We start from the raw sequence: 18,939 nt of genomic DNA on the forward strand, positions 1-18,939 counted from the left end.
AGAGTTTTAGGGTTTATGTTTAGGGTTTAGAGTTGATGTTTTAGGGTTTTTAGATTTGAAGGTTCAGGGTTTTAGGGTTTAGGGTTTGAATTTCAGAAAAATATAGGGTTTAGGGTTTATGTTTAGGGTTTAGAGTTTATTTTTTAGGGTTTAGATTTGAAAATTTACAGTTTAGGGTTTAGAGTTGATGTTTCGGAGTTTAGGGTTTAGAGTTGATGTTTTATATTTTAGGGTTTAGAGTTGATTATTTAGGGTTTAGAGTTGATGTTTTAAGTTTAGATTTAGGGTTTAGGGTTAACATTTGATGTTTTAAGGTTTAGATTTGAAGGTTTAGGGTTTATAGTTTAGAGTTGATATTTCGGGGTTTAAAGTTTAGAGTTGATGTTTTATGGTTTATGGTTTAGAGTTGATGATTAAGGGTTTAGAGTTGATGTTTTAAGTTTGATTAGTTAACCTTATGTTTTTTTGTTAAAGTTAATGCAAAAGTTATAAATGTCTTTTACCATTCATTAAAGATAAGGGTAAAAGTGATTAGTGTAAACATGAAAATTGGTAATTTGAAAATGGTTTTTTTGGCAATTTTCCTAAACATTTTTGTAAATAATATAATATATATATGGTGCCCCATATTAATTTATTTTCTACATCCGCCCAACCAATACAAAAGGACATAGACAATGGCATGAAAGAAACACACATTGCCTCCTAAAGACAGAAAATGTTTGTATGTGAATCCACATTCTGATCTTGACTCTCTGTTCGTCCATATGCCCATTGTAAGTATCCCCGCTCCCGCAATTGCTACGACCCTGTTCTCCACCATCATCCAATCCGTAAGTACCACACCAAGTGTCAATTTCATGACAAAAGTTCAAGTAATACTGTATATGTATTATATATAACAAATGCTATTGTGTTGTATATGTTCGCAAATTTAAATCTTAAAACTATTTATGTGATAATTATGACATCTATGTTTACTTCTATAGTATTAAATTTTCATTACCAAGTGAGAGCAAGACAGGCCATGTTGATGTATGCAGAGATCTTGGGTACGGTGAGTACTTTGAACATATTGGAGGTACTGCATCCTATTATAATGGCGAAGAGATGAGCTGCTGCCAAACATCCTAATGCTATAAACCCTAACATGAAAGCTTTTTGGCTTGGAGCTTTACACTCGAGAAGCCACAGTCTCGTGTGTTTCACCTGCATCATGGGAATAACATAAATGAAACCATCATCGTCACATTATCATCTTTTGTTACTATGGTTATATATATACTTCTTCTTGGGCGACTTCGGCTTGCTTTGCCACGATACCAGCGACGACATCTAATCCCACGATCAAAACAATACAAAAAACTATTGTAGCACTAAAGCATCCACTATTTCCCTCTTTTCCCCCCTTCCCCATTTTATTGCATTAAAGTTTTATCTTCAGTCTTCACTTTGAAAAGATCGGATTATTGTTAAAGTTGATAGTATTGTGTGAAGGGAACCAGCGTGGTACTCCATCTTCCGAGTAAAATGGATAAATATATAAAGGCCAGAGTTTGGATATTAGATCTTAGCTTACGTGGAAGTCAAATAAAAATGTGTTAGAAGATAATATCAAATTAAATAATGATTATCTTTTTTTCTGTATTCAATAAGTTTTGGGTCAAATTTCCTTAAATCATAGATAAGGGCCAGGTTATTGCATCTTTTTTTTTATAGTTATTAAGATTCGAATCTGATACTTCTATTTTCAAGGAAGAAAACTTTACCAATAGAACTACAAATTTCAGAAATTCTTGGTATCTTCACAAAACACATATTATTAATATAAAAGTATATACACTTACTTATATGTAAGTCCTAAAATATAACAAAATGTATATATTTCCATTACTAATGAAAACCATAAGACTGAATATTGTGTTATATCTTACACCAAATATAGAGGGATAAACAGTAATACGTTAAATATTGAATAACATTTTTCTTTTACTCTATTTTTAGAGTGAAAATTTTCTTCACAAAATGAACCTCATTTTTACCAAAATAAAACTTTATAGAATAACTTTTAATAACTTTTCACATTTAATTATTGTGTCTAGTACATCATTTTTTTTAAATAATCATTTAGTTGTGTAAATAGTATAATTGTGGTAGTTATTATTATAAAATAAAATGAATGGGCAACTTTTGATATTTTAAAAGTTAATGATTATAAATAAATTAATAAATAAAAGAATATAGTTGAAATATTATCTTTTTAAGTAGAATATAGAGGTCACCATTTGATGTAGCGGAAGCTTCTAGGGATAGAACTAGATCTGTTGATTTTAAGAATACCCGGAAACTAAGGTTTGTGAATACTTTTCACAGTGCTTAATCAAAAGATTATTAGGGTTTGAGAATACTCTTCTTAGTTGTTTATAGAAACCTCTTCAGGAAAACTCTTTTTTATTAAGCAATCAAAATCTGAATACAGATTCAAGCATAAATGGCTATATATAAGAAACCATAAAAACCCTAAAACATTAATGATAATTATCCAAATAATAAATAAAACACTAAATAATTAAGATATTTATTTTAAATAAAATACTAAATATCTTCTCTGCATCATTCTCTTCAGATTGCAGAAGATTCGTCTTTGAATCTTGATCGTAGTCTTTGAATCCAAAACTTTTCCCAAGTAAAACTCTTCCTCGAATCTTCAATAGCATTCTTAACATAAGAATAACACAAATCTGTACGAATTTCGCACATCCCAGAATCTCCTGAAATTTTCCAAAAACTTGATTCTGCATGATTTTTGCACGGATCTGTTTGTAACTTGAATCTTGACAAATCCGTTTTTGCAAAATTTGCACGCATCAGATTATCAAGATTCTCCACAAAATCTCCATCAATATGATTTCGCCCTCACTTTGCACTTTAGTCTTGATATTATCCGAAATGAGGAGAGTTTATACGAACCGGCTCCAATTTTCAAAGGATCTTTCTTTGAAAACAAAGTCAATAACATGAACATCATCTTCATACACGTCATAGATATGATCTCCATAGATCTCTCGATAGATCTCATGGTTCTCTTCTCTTTCGACAAAAGGACTTTCGTCCAGGATAGGATAGATGCTAGACATCCAGAATCATCTTTGATTGAGAAATCAAAAGAACGAAGCTCTGATACCAACTGATGTAGAGGAAGCTTCTAGGGATAGAACTATATCCGTTGATTCTAAGAATACCCGAAAACTAGGGTTTGAATACTCTTCACAGTGCTTAATCAAAAGCTCTTTAGGGTTTGAGAATACTCTTCTCAATGGTTTATAGAAACCTCTTCAGGAAAACTCTTTTTTATTAATCAATCAAAATCTGAATACAAATTTAAGCATAGACGGCTATATATAAGAAACCATAAAACCCCTAAAACATTAATGATAATTATCCAAATAATAAATAAAACACTAAATAATTAAGATATTTATTCTAAATATCTTCTCTGCATCTGATGTAGCGGAAGCTTCTAGGGATAGAACTAGATCCGTTGATTCTAAGAATAACCGAAAACTAGGGTTTGTGAATACTCTTCACAGTGCTTAATCAAAAGCTCTTTAGGGTTTGAGAATACTCTTATCAGTGGTTTATAGAAACCTCTTCAGGAAAACTCTTTTTTATTAATCAATCAAAATCCGAATACAAATTTAAGCATAGACGGCTATATATAAGAAACCATAAAAACTCTAAAACATTAATGATAATTATCCAAATAATAAATAAAAAACTAAATAATTAAGATATTTATTCTCTGCATCACCATTGGAACAAAACCTTCTTTAGTTTTAGCGTACTTTTTAGAATAAAGAAATAGAAGTAATCATTGGAGATAGACTTATAAGTAAAACCAAGTATTATATAATCAAATAAGATAAAGTAGGAGAAAGAAAAACAATAATATCTACTAAACAGAAGTTTTGAGACACGGGATTTATACAAAAGCAATCCAAAATCATATATTAACTCATTACAATTGATAATGTTAACCTTTTTAAAAATATATGCATGCATTTTAAACATAAAACTAATACAAAAAAAATTAATACAAAATTCTTATGAATTAACAGTAATTAGTAAACTAATTTATAATTAAAACTGTAGATATTTTACTAAAAATGCATATGTTACTATAAGTATAAATTGATTTACTGCAATAGCGTTTGGTATGAAAACCATGACACAAAATTTTATTATTTTGTAAAATCATTGACTTCAGGTCCAAAGAGAAAATATATATGGACTTTAATATCAAACATGGGCCTTCACTAGTACGATTGACAGACTCGTACTAAAGGTTTTTTATAAAAGGTCTTAAAAAAATGTTTCAATGCCCTTGATCTCAGATCCGGCCCTGCAATCATATTTGATCATTGTGTTTATAAGTTAAAAGGTGAAACGTTTTATTAAAAGGTGAAACGTTTTATCTCAGATTCGGCCCTGTAAACTGTTTGAACGGGAAACTGTATTAAAAGGTGAAACATTTTATTTCAGAGGTGGGTTAAGCAAAACATCTTATAGATGGTCGGAAAGGCGTTTAGTCGGTTACAAGGAAAGGAGATGCGACAGAAATGAAACCGGAGCTCGGAGAGCTTGCCGGAAAAGTACAACACGGCGAGAGAATAAAGGTAAAACTCTAATCTAGCCGCCGAGTGTGTGTGAGTGATTTCAGATCTTTTTTACGTTGCACCCTTCTCTCCTTATATAGTCGACTTGGTGCTCTTTTGTGACCTAGCTCGCGTCATTTTCGTAGGTTTTTAACTCGTTGGACCGAGAAGTCCACGTTGCTTCGAAGAGCCGTTGAGCCGGATGCGTTTTGGTCGATGCACGGTCGACCAAAAGTACTTTCGAGTCGCGCCAAGGAGTCGGCGCTCCGAGCCGTCGAGCCGAGCTGTCGCTATGTTTTATACGGGCCGGGCCGTCTATTCTTCGGGCTTTGAGGGGTGATCAAATCCATCCCCTACACCCCCTACACGTTCATTTGTTTTATGAGTGTATATATTTTTTTTTTTGAACACTGAATATGTTATAAAGAAGAAACAGCCAAACCAAACTAGTTGGTGGGAGCAGAGTACAAAGCAGATTTGGCGTGTATATATCGATTTTGCAGAAAAGAAAATCACTCATTCATCTTTATCGATGAGGACACAATAGAAAACCAAGCATTTGCAGATTAGAAAACCACTCATTCATCTTTATCGATTTTGCAGATTTCTATTGTAAACCTTTGTCTTGTTCACTAAGTTTCTTCAAATGGATCCAAGACTTCAACAAGCAGCTGAATCTGGAAGCATCGATGAGCTGTATGATCTTATTGATGAGAATCCATACCTACTTGAGAACATTGATGCAGTACCGTTTGTGACCACTCCCCTCCACGTAGCTGCATCTTCCGGGAACATACCATTTGCCATGGAGATGCTGAACCTTAAGCCATCTTTTGCCAGAAAGCTCAACACAAGCGGGTACAGTCCGTTGCATCTAGCTGTAGACAAGGATAAAGCTAAGTTTGTCGGCAGGATGCTCTTGCTTGATAAAGGCCTTGTCCGCGTAAAAGGGAGAAACGGCATCACACCGTTTCTTTTACTAGTGTCAAGAGGAAAAGCAGATCTTGTGGCAGAGTGCCTCCTTAATTCCCCTGAATGTATCCAAGATGAGACTGTAGATCGCCAGAATGCTCTGCATCTTGCTGTGGTACATGATAGATTTGAAGTTCTCCAGGTCCTCACTGGATGGATCCAGAGAATGAGCCAAAGAGACGCTGACTCCATTGAGAAGCGTGTTTTGAATAAAGTGGATATTGACTACAACACGCCTTTGCACCTTGCAGCATATAAGAATGATCATCAGGCATGTTTTCTTTTCCTCTTCAATTCTTATTTTAAACTATATATATAAAATCAATTTCTGTCCCCTATGAATGAACTACGTGAGATTCTTATACATTAAGATTCTTTCCTAATATGATGATCCATTATATGCAGATGCTGAGACTGTTACTGGAATGTCGATCGGTTGAGCGAAATAAAGTAAATGGTAATGATTTAACTTTCCTTGATATTTTAAGAAGCCAGGGACCGAGAGTCGTAGGAGAGGACTTGGATTTGGAAGAAGTTGTTGCAAATACCGGGTGCAAAGAGGCGGCGTCCCTGCCAAAATCCAAGGCAATGCTTGATATATTAAAATCACCACTCACTTTCTCGACATTCGGCTCCACTTTCATGAGACGCCAAAGGAGTAGCACATCAGACGAAGCACGTGGAGTGTTCCTGATTGTATGCACTTTGATAATAACGGCCACTTACCAGACTGCACTCCAGCCTCCAGGAGGTGTACAGAAACCCGAGGATACTGCTAATGCAAGTTCCGAGGCGATGAAAAAGTCATTCTTCATGTTTCTTTGGGCTTCTAACACCGTGGGCTTCAGCTGTGCTATTTTCTACACATTTTGTCTCATACCAATTAGTAATAAGTTTGTACGTTGGTTCTTTTGGATTGGAGGATCTCTGTGCATTTCTTATGCTCTGGCCATGGCAGTATCCTCACCCGACCTTCTATTTTTTCTCTTCGCGACCTTGCTCTTCTTCCTGCTCGTTGCTTTGTGTATGTTACATGTAGTTTCCATACATTTCGAGGAGCATCGGACTGCGGCCCCTGAGCCCCGATTGAGCTGGTTTTGGAAGGATTGACACAACAAGTTTCACTTCTATTACAGGAGGAGAGAGGATTTTGAGAAGATAGAAGATGCAACCGTAAAAACATGCCCCTTGTTTAGTCTTTTTTTTTTTTTTTTTTTATATTGCAATAATGTTCAGTTTTGTTATTTATGACTTTTATATATCCTATGCTATGTAATGAATGATTTCATGCATGTGAAGCTCGATCCCATCTTTACTTCTATCGTCCTCTTGCTCAAACTTTATTGCTTAGAAAGGGACTCCTGCTCACAGACCTTCTACCAGGAAAAAAAACTATTGCTGAATGCATCTTTGTGAGCTTCTAGCAGCTTCTCTACCAAAACCGATGGAAAAAAACGTATGATTTCTTCAAATCACCAATCACGTTTTGGGCTTAATGCTCCACGCATACAAGACGCATTAGTTCCGACACGTCAGAGGAAGCTCGTGGAGTCTTTTTAATTATATACTTTGCTGATCACAGCCACATACTAGACCTCCAGGAGGTGTCACCCAATCAGAGGGTCATGCGGTGATGAAACAGACGTTTTTCATCGTCCTATGGGTTTCCAACACCATAGGCTTCTCCTGCGCTTTATTCTACACCTATTCTCTCTTACCAGCTAGAGGTTTGTTGACGCTGTGGTTTTTTTTAATATAGGAGCGTCTCTGTGCGTTTCATACGCGTTAGCAATGGCTGTAATCTCACCGCAGCTTTTAGTGTTTCTTACGGCGTGCTTTGCCTTGTACCTGCTGTTTCCTCTCTATGTTTTGATGGAAGTTTTAATATAGGTGCCATCAGACAGTAGCACCTGATCCCAAATTGAGCTGGTTTTGGAAAGTTTGATACAACATGTGTGTGTGTGTGGCTTTTACTACAGACTACAGGAGAAGAGAGGATCCTGAGAAAGTAAAACCGAAAAAGACGCAACATTCAAACATATGCCGTCTCCCTTGTGCCTTTTTTTTTAATTGCAATACTGTTCAGTTTTGTAATGAATTGGCTTTTACATACTACATATACATGTAGTTCAAAAATAAATGTGGTATATATGTAAATAATTCCATGCATGTTAAAATATTCACCTTTTACTTTATTAACTCAGTATGGTTCATTACAGGCTCTAATGTTATTATAACACCCTTCAAGCTTTTTGTTGTTGTTGCTACTGCAGCTCTGAAGGATCTGTAATGTTTGATTTGCTCAGCTTTGTATGGCTTGTATGGTTTTTCCCATCCCCATCTCGTCTGCGAGAATGCCTCCTCTTACAGCTGATTGTTCCTGTTTTGTTGCCCATGCTAAAAACTCCTTTTGGTACCTTAACAGCGGCATAATCAAATCAGGAGGCGGCTCGGTAGTTTCAGTAATCAGCTGATCCAAATCTCCATCCTCTGTCTTATGTTCATCAATCCATTTCGTATCTTCTTGTTCCCAGATCTCCCACAACAGCTTGCCTCTTTCTCTCTGGACTGGAGCAGGGACAAGATTGAGCAGGGGCAGGAACTGGATCAGGGGCAGGACCTCCTCCTCCTCCTCAACTTACATGATAACAATAAGAAGGTGTACCCAAGAATGAATTTTAACAATTCTAGCATAATGTTCTCAGAAAGATACACAGCAATAACACGTTAAAAGCAGAGAACTCTCGTAAAAAGATGATCATCTACAACCTTTAGCAACGAAAACATACCTTGAAACTCAGAGTCGGCTGAATCTCCATCTGAAGAAGACTCGTCATCAACGTCTCCCTCAATGTTGTCAACTATTTTCAGATGAACAATCAAAGATAACACTAATTTAGAGTTCCAACGCACAAATCAACAGTCACATCGCTTAGATCTAAGAAAAGAAACTGCAAAATTTTCAATCTGTAATCTGTAATCTGAGCCCAAGATCGCACCGAAACATAGACCTCACCCTCCTCAGACGACAAAGGATGAATAGAAAGATTTGATGTTCATTAAAATGTTCTCTGGAATCTTGCCTGTGATATTTCCCGTTTGATTTCTCTTTGTTAAGGACACACTTAACCTTAATTTCATCACAGAAATGTTGTAAATCTCTTGCAGACTCTCAACATCATACACTTCCAAAGTTCCAAACTATGCACACACAAGTTCTAATAATAATAATAAAAAAGATTCGTATGAAAACGTGATAAGAGTTAGTTTTCTTTTTTTCAAGCGGCTATAGGTTTCTTATGAGACTGCCCTGAGAAACAAACACACTTAGCTTTCATAGCTTCACCTTCACTCCCATACTCTCTAAACCTGTACTCCTCCGGCTTAAACGAAGGCGGAACCTTCCCTTCGCTGTAGCACTGGTTACACAAACTAAACCGAGCTCTCACTTCCTTAAACCGAGATCCAATTACCGGATACCGACAAACCGAACACACATGGTTTCCATGCCGGTTTCTATCGTTGCCCTCCAGTTTAAGTATCGTCGACATGATACCAAAACCCCAGTCAGGATCATCAAAATAAAATAAAATAATATAATTCAACTTTTTGGCTAAATAACCAAAACTTAAAACTCTCGATTTAATTTTATTGAGCTTAATAATACTGTTTTATTCTAGAACCAGTCCTTTTCAACACTGTCTAAGTATTTATATCATCACTAAGTAAATATCCGCGCTAAGCTGCGGTGATTTTTATCTTAAATATTTTTAAAATGTGTTTTTATTTGATAATTGTTATTTAAATTTAATGTTATTAATATTGTGAAAATTGTGATTAGTAGATATCAACATAATTTTAGTTATGTATTTTAACTTTTAGTAAAATTTTTTTTTTTTTTTTTTTTATTTTAATAAGGATCTTTCTATATTTGTTAATTTGTTGTTTCCTTGTGTAAGGGATTTTTTTGTAATCACTTTTTTGTTGTTTAATGCATGATATTAAAGTTTGTTTTATTTTTGATTTTTTTACTGTTATATTGTATTTTGGGGAACACTTTGTTTTCTTTTTGAAAAAGGGAATACTTACTTTTATTAACATAATAAAAACACATATACTGAAATGAAATATGATGATGATAATGAATATTGACGCTCCTTATTGACCCGCGCCACTCAGTATCAGTGTGCCAAAGCCTAGCATGTGAATCTCTGCGTGGAGTAGTGGAACCTACGTTTAACACAAAAGAGATTTGATTAAAGAACAAAACTTTGACATCAGGTTTAGAGAACAAATCTTATTGTTTTGTTTCATTCATCAGATCAATTATATTAGCACACTTGAAATGTAAGGTCGCTTGTAACAAATAAAACTTTCAGGTACTGCCTTTCCTAATTGTCTTCCATTAAACCAATAAGAAAGAATGTCAAGATGGACCACGAGATATATGCAAACCAACAGTTTTACTTTTAAAGCTATTAAGATAAAGTGACTTACTTGTGATTTAAGAGGACGCCAGAGACCCATCTTCACTTCTGAAAGGAAGACGGACCCAAACAAAAAACAATTACACATTGACTTGAAGCCACAATCACTTATGGAAAATATGTCACATATTCCTCCTTACATGAATGGCTCATTTACATGACCCCCTGACATATGCGAGGTCCCACCAATTGAGTTATGTAGAATGTAAAGCTGGTAAACATCTGCTCTTCTGGAAGTAATGTAATAGAAAGGAATCAGATGCCAACTCACCGCCCATGTAAAAAATAAGGCTCACTTTTGCTCTTTCCTTTCCAGTGTTCACCAACTAAACAAAAGTAGTAAATCTTAAGGTTTTCCTCAGATTCTGCTTGCAGGATACTCTACAAGTGCTACCATTTCAGATATTGAAATATAACAATGTGTAGAGGTCCATCAACTAAGGAAAAAGTATGAAAACAGACACACACACATGTGAAATGTGCACGGTTTAGATATTCCAAAGGTTGTTTTCTTAAAGTCTTATTTCACATGCTTTCAGAAATAATGTTTTCTCTAATTACAAAAGCAGCACAAGATTTCGATATGCATATCCACTTGATAAATAGAATACTTACTGTATAGCTGCTTGAAGCTACTATCTCGGTAATTGTTTTGTAGAAAGGAAGATCTTTGTCGACATGAAAGCTTTAACTCTGGGTCAGGCTCACCTACAAACAGAAGCAACATTACAAGTAATATACATAGAGAAATAAGATAGCCTTGAGACAAAGTCACATAGGCTAGTACCATCATATACAGTCAAGGCCCAAGGAAATAGCGCATGATGAGTAGAATGCTAGCCATTCAAATTCCAACCCCATGAAGAGATTCCCTTATCACGTGATTTTCTGAGCCCATGAAACCATTCCATAATCCCAGCATGTTTCTTTGGCTCAAGCAATAACGCCTCTTCAAGCTTAGTAATGATGTCTACGCACACAAAGCACATATGTTATAACCAATCCATAGATCACATCAGTTTTTTCAAATCTAAAAAAACATACTTTTAATCGTTTGTTATAACCTTGAACTGGCATCTTCCCTTGTTAAAGAGAATTAGATGTAATCCCATACACATCGTAGAAACCACCTATGACTTTCTGGTCATAGTTAATAACCAAATGTCCCTACAAAAAAAAAAAGAAAAGTAAACACCTTCATGATCAGCTTTAAATCCCCCATTGTCATAATCAAGCAGAGTGCAAGCATTATGCAGTAGCAGTGATCAATTCCAGCAAACCCCTAAGTTCTCTAAACCGCAGCCTCTCTAGACAATGGATATGATGAAATTTATATGTTCGGCTAAACATAAAATTAACTCATTAACAAATCACAATACATATGATTAAAATGGTTGTTTAGCCTGTTAAGATTTCACTTGACTTTTTTTTTGTTATAGTTAGCCGGTAATATATACTTATTATCTCGACATTGTTATAGTTAGCCGATAATATATGCTCTAAATGTGTAATTTGTAAAATAGCTGATTAAGATTTTACTTGTCTTTTTTTTTGTTATATTTAGCCGGTAATATAGACTAATTATCTCGATATTGTGACTTGAATTGTAAGTCTGTAACATTGTATATGTTTGTTTCTGCAACCAGCTAATTGTAAAAAAAAAGGTCAGGTAGAGTTTAGTAACCAGCTATGTTACATCTGCATATACATTTGCATATACCAGGGTCTAGGTTGCACAATCGAAAAGTTTGGGGCGAAACTAATGTGTTATTTCTGCAAATTAGAAAGTTTGGGGATGAATTAAAAACATCTAAGACTCTGAACACCATTCGGGCAATTCTTAAAAGGGTCGAAGTGTAGAATCTTAAAGTCTAGGGACGATTCGTGAAGCTATCTATACACTTGGAAAAATTGGGGCCAACTCGTGAATACGAAAAGGTTGGAGGGCTTGGGTTGCAAGCATAAGAAATCACCATTGTTTCTCCTTCTCTTCCGTAACGAGGCTGAGATGGCAAAGATGAGCACGACGAGTCTTGAATCCGAGCATGATGACATCGGTAGAGAAAGACTGCGGAGATGGTCTGGTGACCCGATCCAGGCACGAGGATTTGCAGCGTAGAGAAGAATCTTGAGGCAGAGACGTCCGTGGGGGCTCTGTTTTCAGTCGACAACGGAGATGAATAAAGAAGACGAAACAGGTCCACGGCGTGGTTCGAGTTAGCTGAGTACGACGGCCAAGACGGCGCAAAGACATAGATGAAGGAGTGAAACTTGAAGCGATCATGACTAGCAAATGAGCTCCGATCTATGAGTTCCATCCATGGGTGGCGTTGAGAGGCCGTCGTGGAGAGTCGGGAGAGGAATGTGCGGAAGGCTGAGAGTTTATTGGAGATGGAGTAACCAGAATCACTACGGAGTTCCATCGCTTTGAAATATGGTTTATGGTGGAGAAGTATAAGTAATTTGGTACAAAGATAGACGATGGAATTGTTGACAAGAGATAAAATAGTATCTCGGTTTTAGTAAAAAAATGAGAAACTAACTCTCTATGCACAAATATAAGCACGCTTGATGTAGAGGATGTAGGGATTTCGAATAACCTATAAATTATAGGTTGAGTAATTGTAACTATAGGGATAGAAATGCCATTTAGAAAAAAACAGTTCATGAAAAAAGTCACTTTTCCAGAATCGCAAATTATGCACTTATTTTTATACAAGGAATGCAAATTCTCTTAAAATAAAGTGAGATTGAAGTAAAACTTACTTTTACTATTCTCATTTGAAAAAAAAAAAAATACATTAAAAATGCTTTAAAAGAGAGATTCTTGATTTCAATTTTCAGATCTCCAAATTCTGAGTCCATTTTTTCTAATGAAATCAAGTAATCACCTTGATTAGATCAAAGCAAACCAACTGGGCCTGGGGTTCAAATCTGGACTAAATGAACCCATAAGAGATCACAAAGGTTTGCACAAGCTTAAAAGCCCTAAAGGTTCTCTAACTAATACTCTCTCCGGATTTGAATATATGATGTTTAAGGTTGTGCACACATATTAAGAGAAATTAAATACTTACTTATATCAAATACTTTTTGGTTTTACTTTTAGTTAGTTTAAAGATTTATTTGAATCCCAATAAAATTCAACCACTTATATTTTTTACATTTTATTTTAAAAGCAAAATGCATTAATGAAAAGTAGAACATCATACATTTGTATACAAGAAAAAAAAACTAAAACATCATATATTCAAATCCGGAGGGAGTATTTATTTTGTTACCAAAACCAATTAAGAGGAGTGTAGTTTGTGTCTTTAATCCCATCCACATACAAGAGACGGAGCCATACATGTTTTTTCTTTATCTCCTCTGTTTTTCAATGGCTTCTATACTTTCTCTTCTCCGTACTCTCAAATCTCCAAACCTCACGAAGAAACAATGCTATTAAACATCTCATCCGCTCCAATTTCTCATCGAATACCTAGCTTCCTCTCCAAGCTAAACAACCCATCCAAAACCCACCTCCCAAAATCTCACCTTTCCTTCACTTTCTTCAGAAACAAATGAAACCCATACGATGGTGAAAGGATCAGTTATAAACCACGAGCTCTCGCTGGATTCGATATTGGAAGTTTCGAGTCAGTTCTCGAAGCTTCAGCTGTTCTCACAGCGATCATAGTCGTCCACGAAACAGGTCACTTCTTAGCCGCTCATCTCCAAGGCATCCACGTCAGCAAGTTCGCGATAGGTTTCGGTCCCATCCTAGCTAAGTTCAATTCCAACAACGTGGAATACTCTCTTAGAGCTTTTCCTCTAGGCGGGTTTGTCGGATTCCCTGACAACGATCCAAACAGTGGAATCCCTCTAGACGACAAAAACCTCCTCAAGAACCGACCCATTTGGGACAGAGTGGTTGTGGTCTCAGCTGGAATCGTAGCTAACGTGATCTTCGCTTACGCTATAATCTTTGCTCAAGTTGTCTTCGTTGGTTTACCGGTTCAAGAAGCCTTTCCAGGAGTTCTTGTCCCTGACGTTAAGTCTTCCTCTGCTGGTTCTCGCGATGGATTGCTTCCTGGAGACGTTATCTTAGCCGTTGATGGCAGTGAGCTCTCCAGCTACGGTTCTGACTCCGTTACCAAGGTTGTTGACGTCGTGAAGAGCAATCCGAATCACAGTGTGTTGCTAAGGGTCCAGAGAGGTAAAGAAGGTTTCGATATCATGATCACACCTGATAAGAGTTTCGACGGGACAGGGAGAATCGGTGTTCAGCTATCACCGAACGTGAGATTCTCAAAGGTGAAACCGAAGAACGTAACAGAGACTTTTAGTTTCGTCGGTAGAGAGTTCTTTGGTCTCTCTTACAATGTTTTAGACAGTTTGAAAAAGACTTTCCTCAACTTCTCTCAAACCGCTAGCCAAGTCGCTGGTCCGGTTGCCATCATTGCGGTTGGAGCTGAAGTAGCGAAATCAAACGCGGACGGGCTATACCAGTTTGCGGCATTGCTGAATCTAAACCTTGCGGTGATCAACCTGTTGCCGTTACCGGCTCTAGATGGCGGAACATTGGCTTTGATCTTGTTGGAGGCGGTTCGAGGTGGGAGGAAGCTACCGTTAGAGGTTGAACAAGGGATCATGTCGTCTGGAATCTTGCTTGTGATATTTCTTGGTTTGTTTCTCATTGTCAAGGACACGCTTAACCTTGATTTCATCAGAGAAATATTGTAATCTCTTGCAAGGGAGTATCAAATCATAGATGAGTCATCATCAAATGTCTTATGATCCCACATACAAAAACGTTTATATTCTGATAGATTCAGTTAGGTGGTAAACAGAAACTTATAATCTTCAGATGTCCACTTTCCTATGCCCCGCTGAGAACCATCAACGGCCCTGTAAAGAACAAAAAGTAAGTTCATGATTAATAATAGTTTTACGTTCGGATATTATAAAAGAAAACACAAGTAGCAGGGAATCTTTTACTTACGTTTCAAACAAAAGTTCCTTCTTCTTTTGAAGCTTCAGAATCCTTTCCTCCACTGTGTTCTCTATTATGAATTTCATAACCCTGTAATTTTTTCACAAATCAGAAATTTATACAAAGGTTGTTCTTCTTACCCACCATACAATACAGTGTAGAGTGAAAGTGTAACCTGATTGGCTTGTACTGTCCGATCCTATGTATTCTGTCTTGTGCTTGCCTCTCAACCGCTGGGTTCCACCACGGTTCCATAATGAACACCTACACAGTTTTTGCCCACAAACAACCAATGCTAGAGCATGTTTTGAACGCGTCCATTGCTCCATACTTGTTAACTTGACAACTTACATGCGAGGCAACTGTTAGGTTGAGAGCAACCACTCCAACTTTCATACTCATCAAGAAAACTTTGCAATCTGGATCTTCTCTGAATTTATTGATGGCAACATCTCTAGCTGCCTTGGACATTGTTCCCACCAGTTGAACGCAACTAACCCCACACTGTGTTGCAAACAAAAGAGTGTTTCATTCTGTTTAAAAACAAAGGTTAATATAATAACAGAGACGTAGCATAGTGATATTACCTTCCCGAGGGTGTAGTCTATCAGTTCCAAAAATGATGTGAATTGGCTGAAAACAATTGCTTTGGCAGACCTATCTCTTTCAACCATGAGCCTGATTTCTTCCCTCTGCATACAAACATGATCACGATATGGTTAAAGAAAATAAAAAGAAAGCTCAAACTGCCAACGAAACTTAACAGGATTCATCGAGCTTAACAGGATGAAGGGGAGAGACATCAATTAAGCTGTAAATATTCAAGAGCACATACCAAAGCCTCTATCTTTGTACTTGTTTGGAAATCATCGAGCTTTAACTGATTCATAATGCTTGAGGCTCTCAATCCTTTAAGTGTTGTCTTGCTTTCCGCCTGTTGCTCTGTGTCAGCGTTGGTAGTCAAATCCATAGTCAGTAGTTTCGAGCATGTCGGGCAGCTGACTTTTCCCAGGGATGCAGAGAAATCAATCAAACAAGCTTTACAGAACACATGCGCACAAGAAGTCACCTACAAAGTTAAATAACCAAAGAAAATATTAATCGAGCAGGTTAGTCCAGCAATAGAAATCTAACGGACTCCTGACCAAAATGTAAAAAAGAAACCAGCTGAGATACCATCACTAAGAAACCAGAGTCCAGATACAGCGAAATAGCAATAGATCGAGAAAATTGATACACTTACAACGCTGTCCTCAGCCGGTTCGTGGCAGAGACCGCATTCGCTCTCCTTTTTGTTCTCATCATTCAAGTTAGCATTGGCACCACTAGCTTGTGAATACACCACAAGGTATGGATGATCAACAGCCTGCAAAAAAATTGGGGAGAAAATACATCATAAACCTACAATATATATCATCCAAAAGGTGCATTTGACTGGTTAGTTGAACCACATACCTGTCTAAGACGGGTAAGAAGATCAAATATATGTGCATAGTTAGTCATCAATGTCCCAGCCTCAACATACCTGCAAACAGAAACGTACAAGCCACAGTCAATATGAAATTCTGTTACATGAACCAAGGAGTAAAAAGACAGTAGAATAGAAGGTACTTAACGTATTAAATTGCGCTTGACTCTGTTTGTATAGTGATTCATAGTAATCAAACTCTTTTATATCTAGTGCATCCCGCCTCAGAGTGATCTACAAGAAAGTAAAATTTATATGTTACGATCAAGCTAGGAAGCAACCACGCCGAGTATCGGAGAAGGGAGACAAAGCAACGTACGATTCTAGGAGGAAGGGCAAGATCAGCTGACCGGCCCAATTTAGTACGTCTTATGAGGATGTCTTTCAGAATTTTGTGCTTAAGAAATATCATGGCTCGCTTTATTCGTTCCGCGTTTCCCTTGATCATATTCTAGCACGATTGAGGATAACAAAAAAAAATCAGAAGGTTAGGAAGAATATAAAATGGTGATATAAAAAAAGTGGTACCACAAAGTTCTTGTTCCACCAACAAAAATGTCGCCATGCGTTATCAGAGCACTGACACCTTGAATTCGTACTGCAATCAAAGGCAACAGACAAAAAGAGAACGAAAGAAATTAGTATGAGCTATGAAACAGAAGAGAAAGGAGAAAATAACTAGAAATCGAGTTAATCAAGAATTACGGGAAATCAAGAAGTTCACAGTCACAGTCCTTGCAAAGGTAATACGAGTATGGACGAATTTGCAGAAAGCGAACCTGGGGAAAACAAAATATTCGAATCAGCGATGTTGGTGATATTTTTTACGAGCTATACATAAACTTGAGAAAAGATTAACTAACCAGAGAATAAAGCTCTCCAATATTATTCTGGAAAGGGGTACCGCTCAAAGCCCATCTGTACTTAGCCTCCAAAGCAAAAACAGCTCTCGCAGTTTTGCTACGTCTTTCTTTGATGTTATGAGCCTGGTATAACGAAAATGAAAATTAAACTTTAAGAGTAACCGACATGAGTACTGAAAAAAATATTGACAAAACAAAAGAGACAGGTCTTGTACTGACCTCATCCAAAATGATCCGATTCCACCTAATAGAGTGAAAAATAGGCTTCTCTCTGACCACTTTACCAATCTGATCTTCCTCTAATGTTTGTTCAGTCTTGGACGACACGATGCATCCCCTGTATCCACTCTCAAGCGTAGAATATGTTGTCAATACAAAGTCGTACTTCTTGAACTCTTCAGCATTCTTCACTTTCTTAGCCCCATGGTATACAAGGACCTTGGCGCTTCCCGGGGATGTACACCGCTCAATCTCATCTGACCACTGAGAAACAGCAACAAGAGGACAAATTACAAGGGTGAGCCCCATTGTTTCTCTAAACAGAGCCCTGGCAGCTTCACGTCTGGCAAGAACAAGAGAGATGGCTTGTATGGTTTTTCCCATCCCCATCTCGTCTGCGAGAATGCCTCCTCTTACAGCTGATTGTTCCTGTTTTGTTGCCCATGCTAAAAACTCCTTTTGGTACCTTAACAGCGGAATAATCAAATCAGGAGGCGGCTCGGCAGTTTCAGTAATCACATTATTCAGATGATCCAAATCTCCATCCTCTGTCTCATGTTCATCGATCCATTTCTGATCTTCTTTTTCCCGGATCTCCCACAACCGCTTGCCATCTGAAGAAGATTCGTCATCCCCGTCTTCCTCAACGTTGTCAACTATTTCCAGATGAACAATCAAAGATAACACTTATTTAGAGTTGCAACACACAAATCAAAAGTCACATCGCTTAGATCTGCAAAAAAGAAACTGAAATTTTCAATCTGGAATCTCTAATCTGAGTCCAAGATTGCAATTCGCAACGAAACACAGATCCACCCTTAACTTCTCAGAGACGACGAAGGATCAATAGAAAGATTGATTGATTACCTTCGTTGAAAGGATGAATCGCCTTCTTGCCGGCTTGTATCTTCATCCCGCGCCCAGAAATTGACGATAGGCGATTGGGGAATTAGGGTTTATCAAAATCGTCGCGCGGAGAACATCGAGCGGGGAAAGTTCTAAGAGAAGCAAAAGAAGCCTCTTAGCCTTCTTCAATAGAGCATAGGTTTATTAACAGTGTAACTGTCAATAACGCGGGAAACGCAAAAACACACGCGTCAGCTTCCTATTCGTCCGACTACCTGACTTTTGTTTGACATCACAGTCACACCTGATTATCAGATACCGAGAATATCCTTATTTAAAAATAAATGATTAGAACTTGACGTTTTAGATTTTCAACATAGGGCTGCAAATAAAAAAATGGAGAAGCAATGCTAAGTAATGAATTGGTAAATGTTGTAGATTTAAGATTTTGCTC

The 18,939-nt window shown here is 37.0% G+C and overlaps 2 protein-coding genes, 1 long non-coding RNA gene and 2 pseudogenes across 3 annotated transcripts; 2 read left to right on the forward strand and 3 right to left on the reverse strand.

Moving 5' to 3' along the window:
• Positions 1–634: 634 nt before the first annotated feature.
• LOC125586855 lies at positions 635–1,417 on the reverse strand. The gene is made up of 3 exons (XM_048756637.1): positions 1,286–1,417; positions 1,007–1,209; positions 635–809 (listed from the first exon to the last, which is right to left on the reverse strand). The coding sequence occupies exons 1-3, from the start codon at positions 1,415–1,417 to the stop codon at positions 635–637; spliced, it is 510 nt and encodes a 169-aa protein (XP_048612594.1).
• Positions 1,418–5,264: 3,847 nt separating this feature from the next.
• Positions 5,265–7,572, forward strand: LOC106346591 (annotated as a pseudogene).
• Positions 7,573–9,667: 2,095 nt separating this feature from the next.
• LOC125587399 lies at positions 9,668–10,660 on the reverse strand. The gene is made up of 3 exons (XR_007323669.1): positions 10,255–10,660; positions 10,125–10,162; positions 9,668–9,857 (listed from the first exon to the last, which is right to left on the reverse strand). It is a non-coding gene; the product is annotated as an uncharacterized LOC125587399 (long non-coding RNA).
• A 2,474-nt stretch (positions 10,661–13,134) lies between these two features.
• On the forward strand, positions 13,135–15,057 carry LOC106400559 (annotated as a pseudogene).
• On the reverse strand, positions 14,750–18,792 carry LOC106400558 (ATP-dependent helicase rhp16). Its single transcript, XM_048757769.1, has 15 exons — positions 18,507–18,792; positions 17,640–18,295; positions 17,421–17,543; positions 17,263–17,336; positions 17,086–17,155; positions 16,877–17,008; positions 16,706–16,791; positions 16,545–16,614; positions 16,333–16,455; positions 15,925–16,158; positions 15,677–15,781; positions 15,441–15,593; positions 15,265–15,353; positions 15,099–15,179; positions 14,750–15,004 (listed from the first exon to the last, which is right to left on the reverse strand). Exons 1-15 carry the CDS (start codon positions 18,550–18,552, stop codon positions 14,932–14,934), a joined length of 2,115 nt encoding a protein of 704 aa, XP_048613726.1. The 5' UTR covers positions 18,553–18,792; the 3' UTR covers positions 14,750–14,931.
• Positions 18,793–18,939: the final 147 nt, after the last annotated feature.

This window comes from Brassica napus, chromosome C5, assembly GCF_020379485.1.
Source record: "Brassica napus cultivar Da-Ae chromosome C5, Da-Ae, whole genome shotgun sequence".
Taxonomy (NCBI): Eukaryota; Viridiplantae; Streptophyta; class Magnoliopsida; order Brassicales; family Brassicaceae; genus Brassica; species Brassica napus.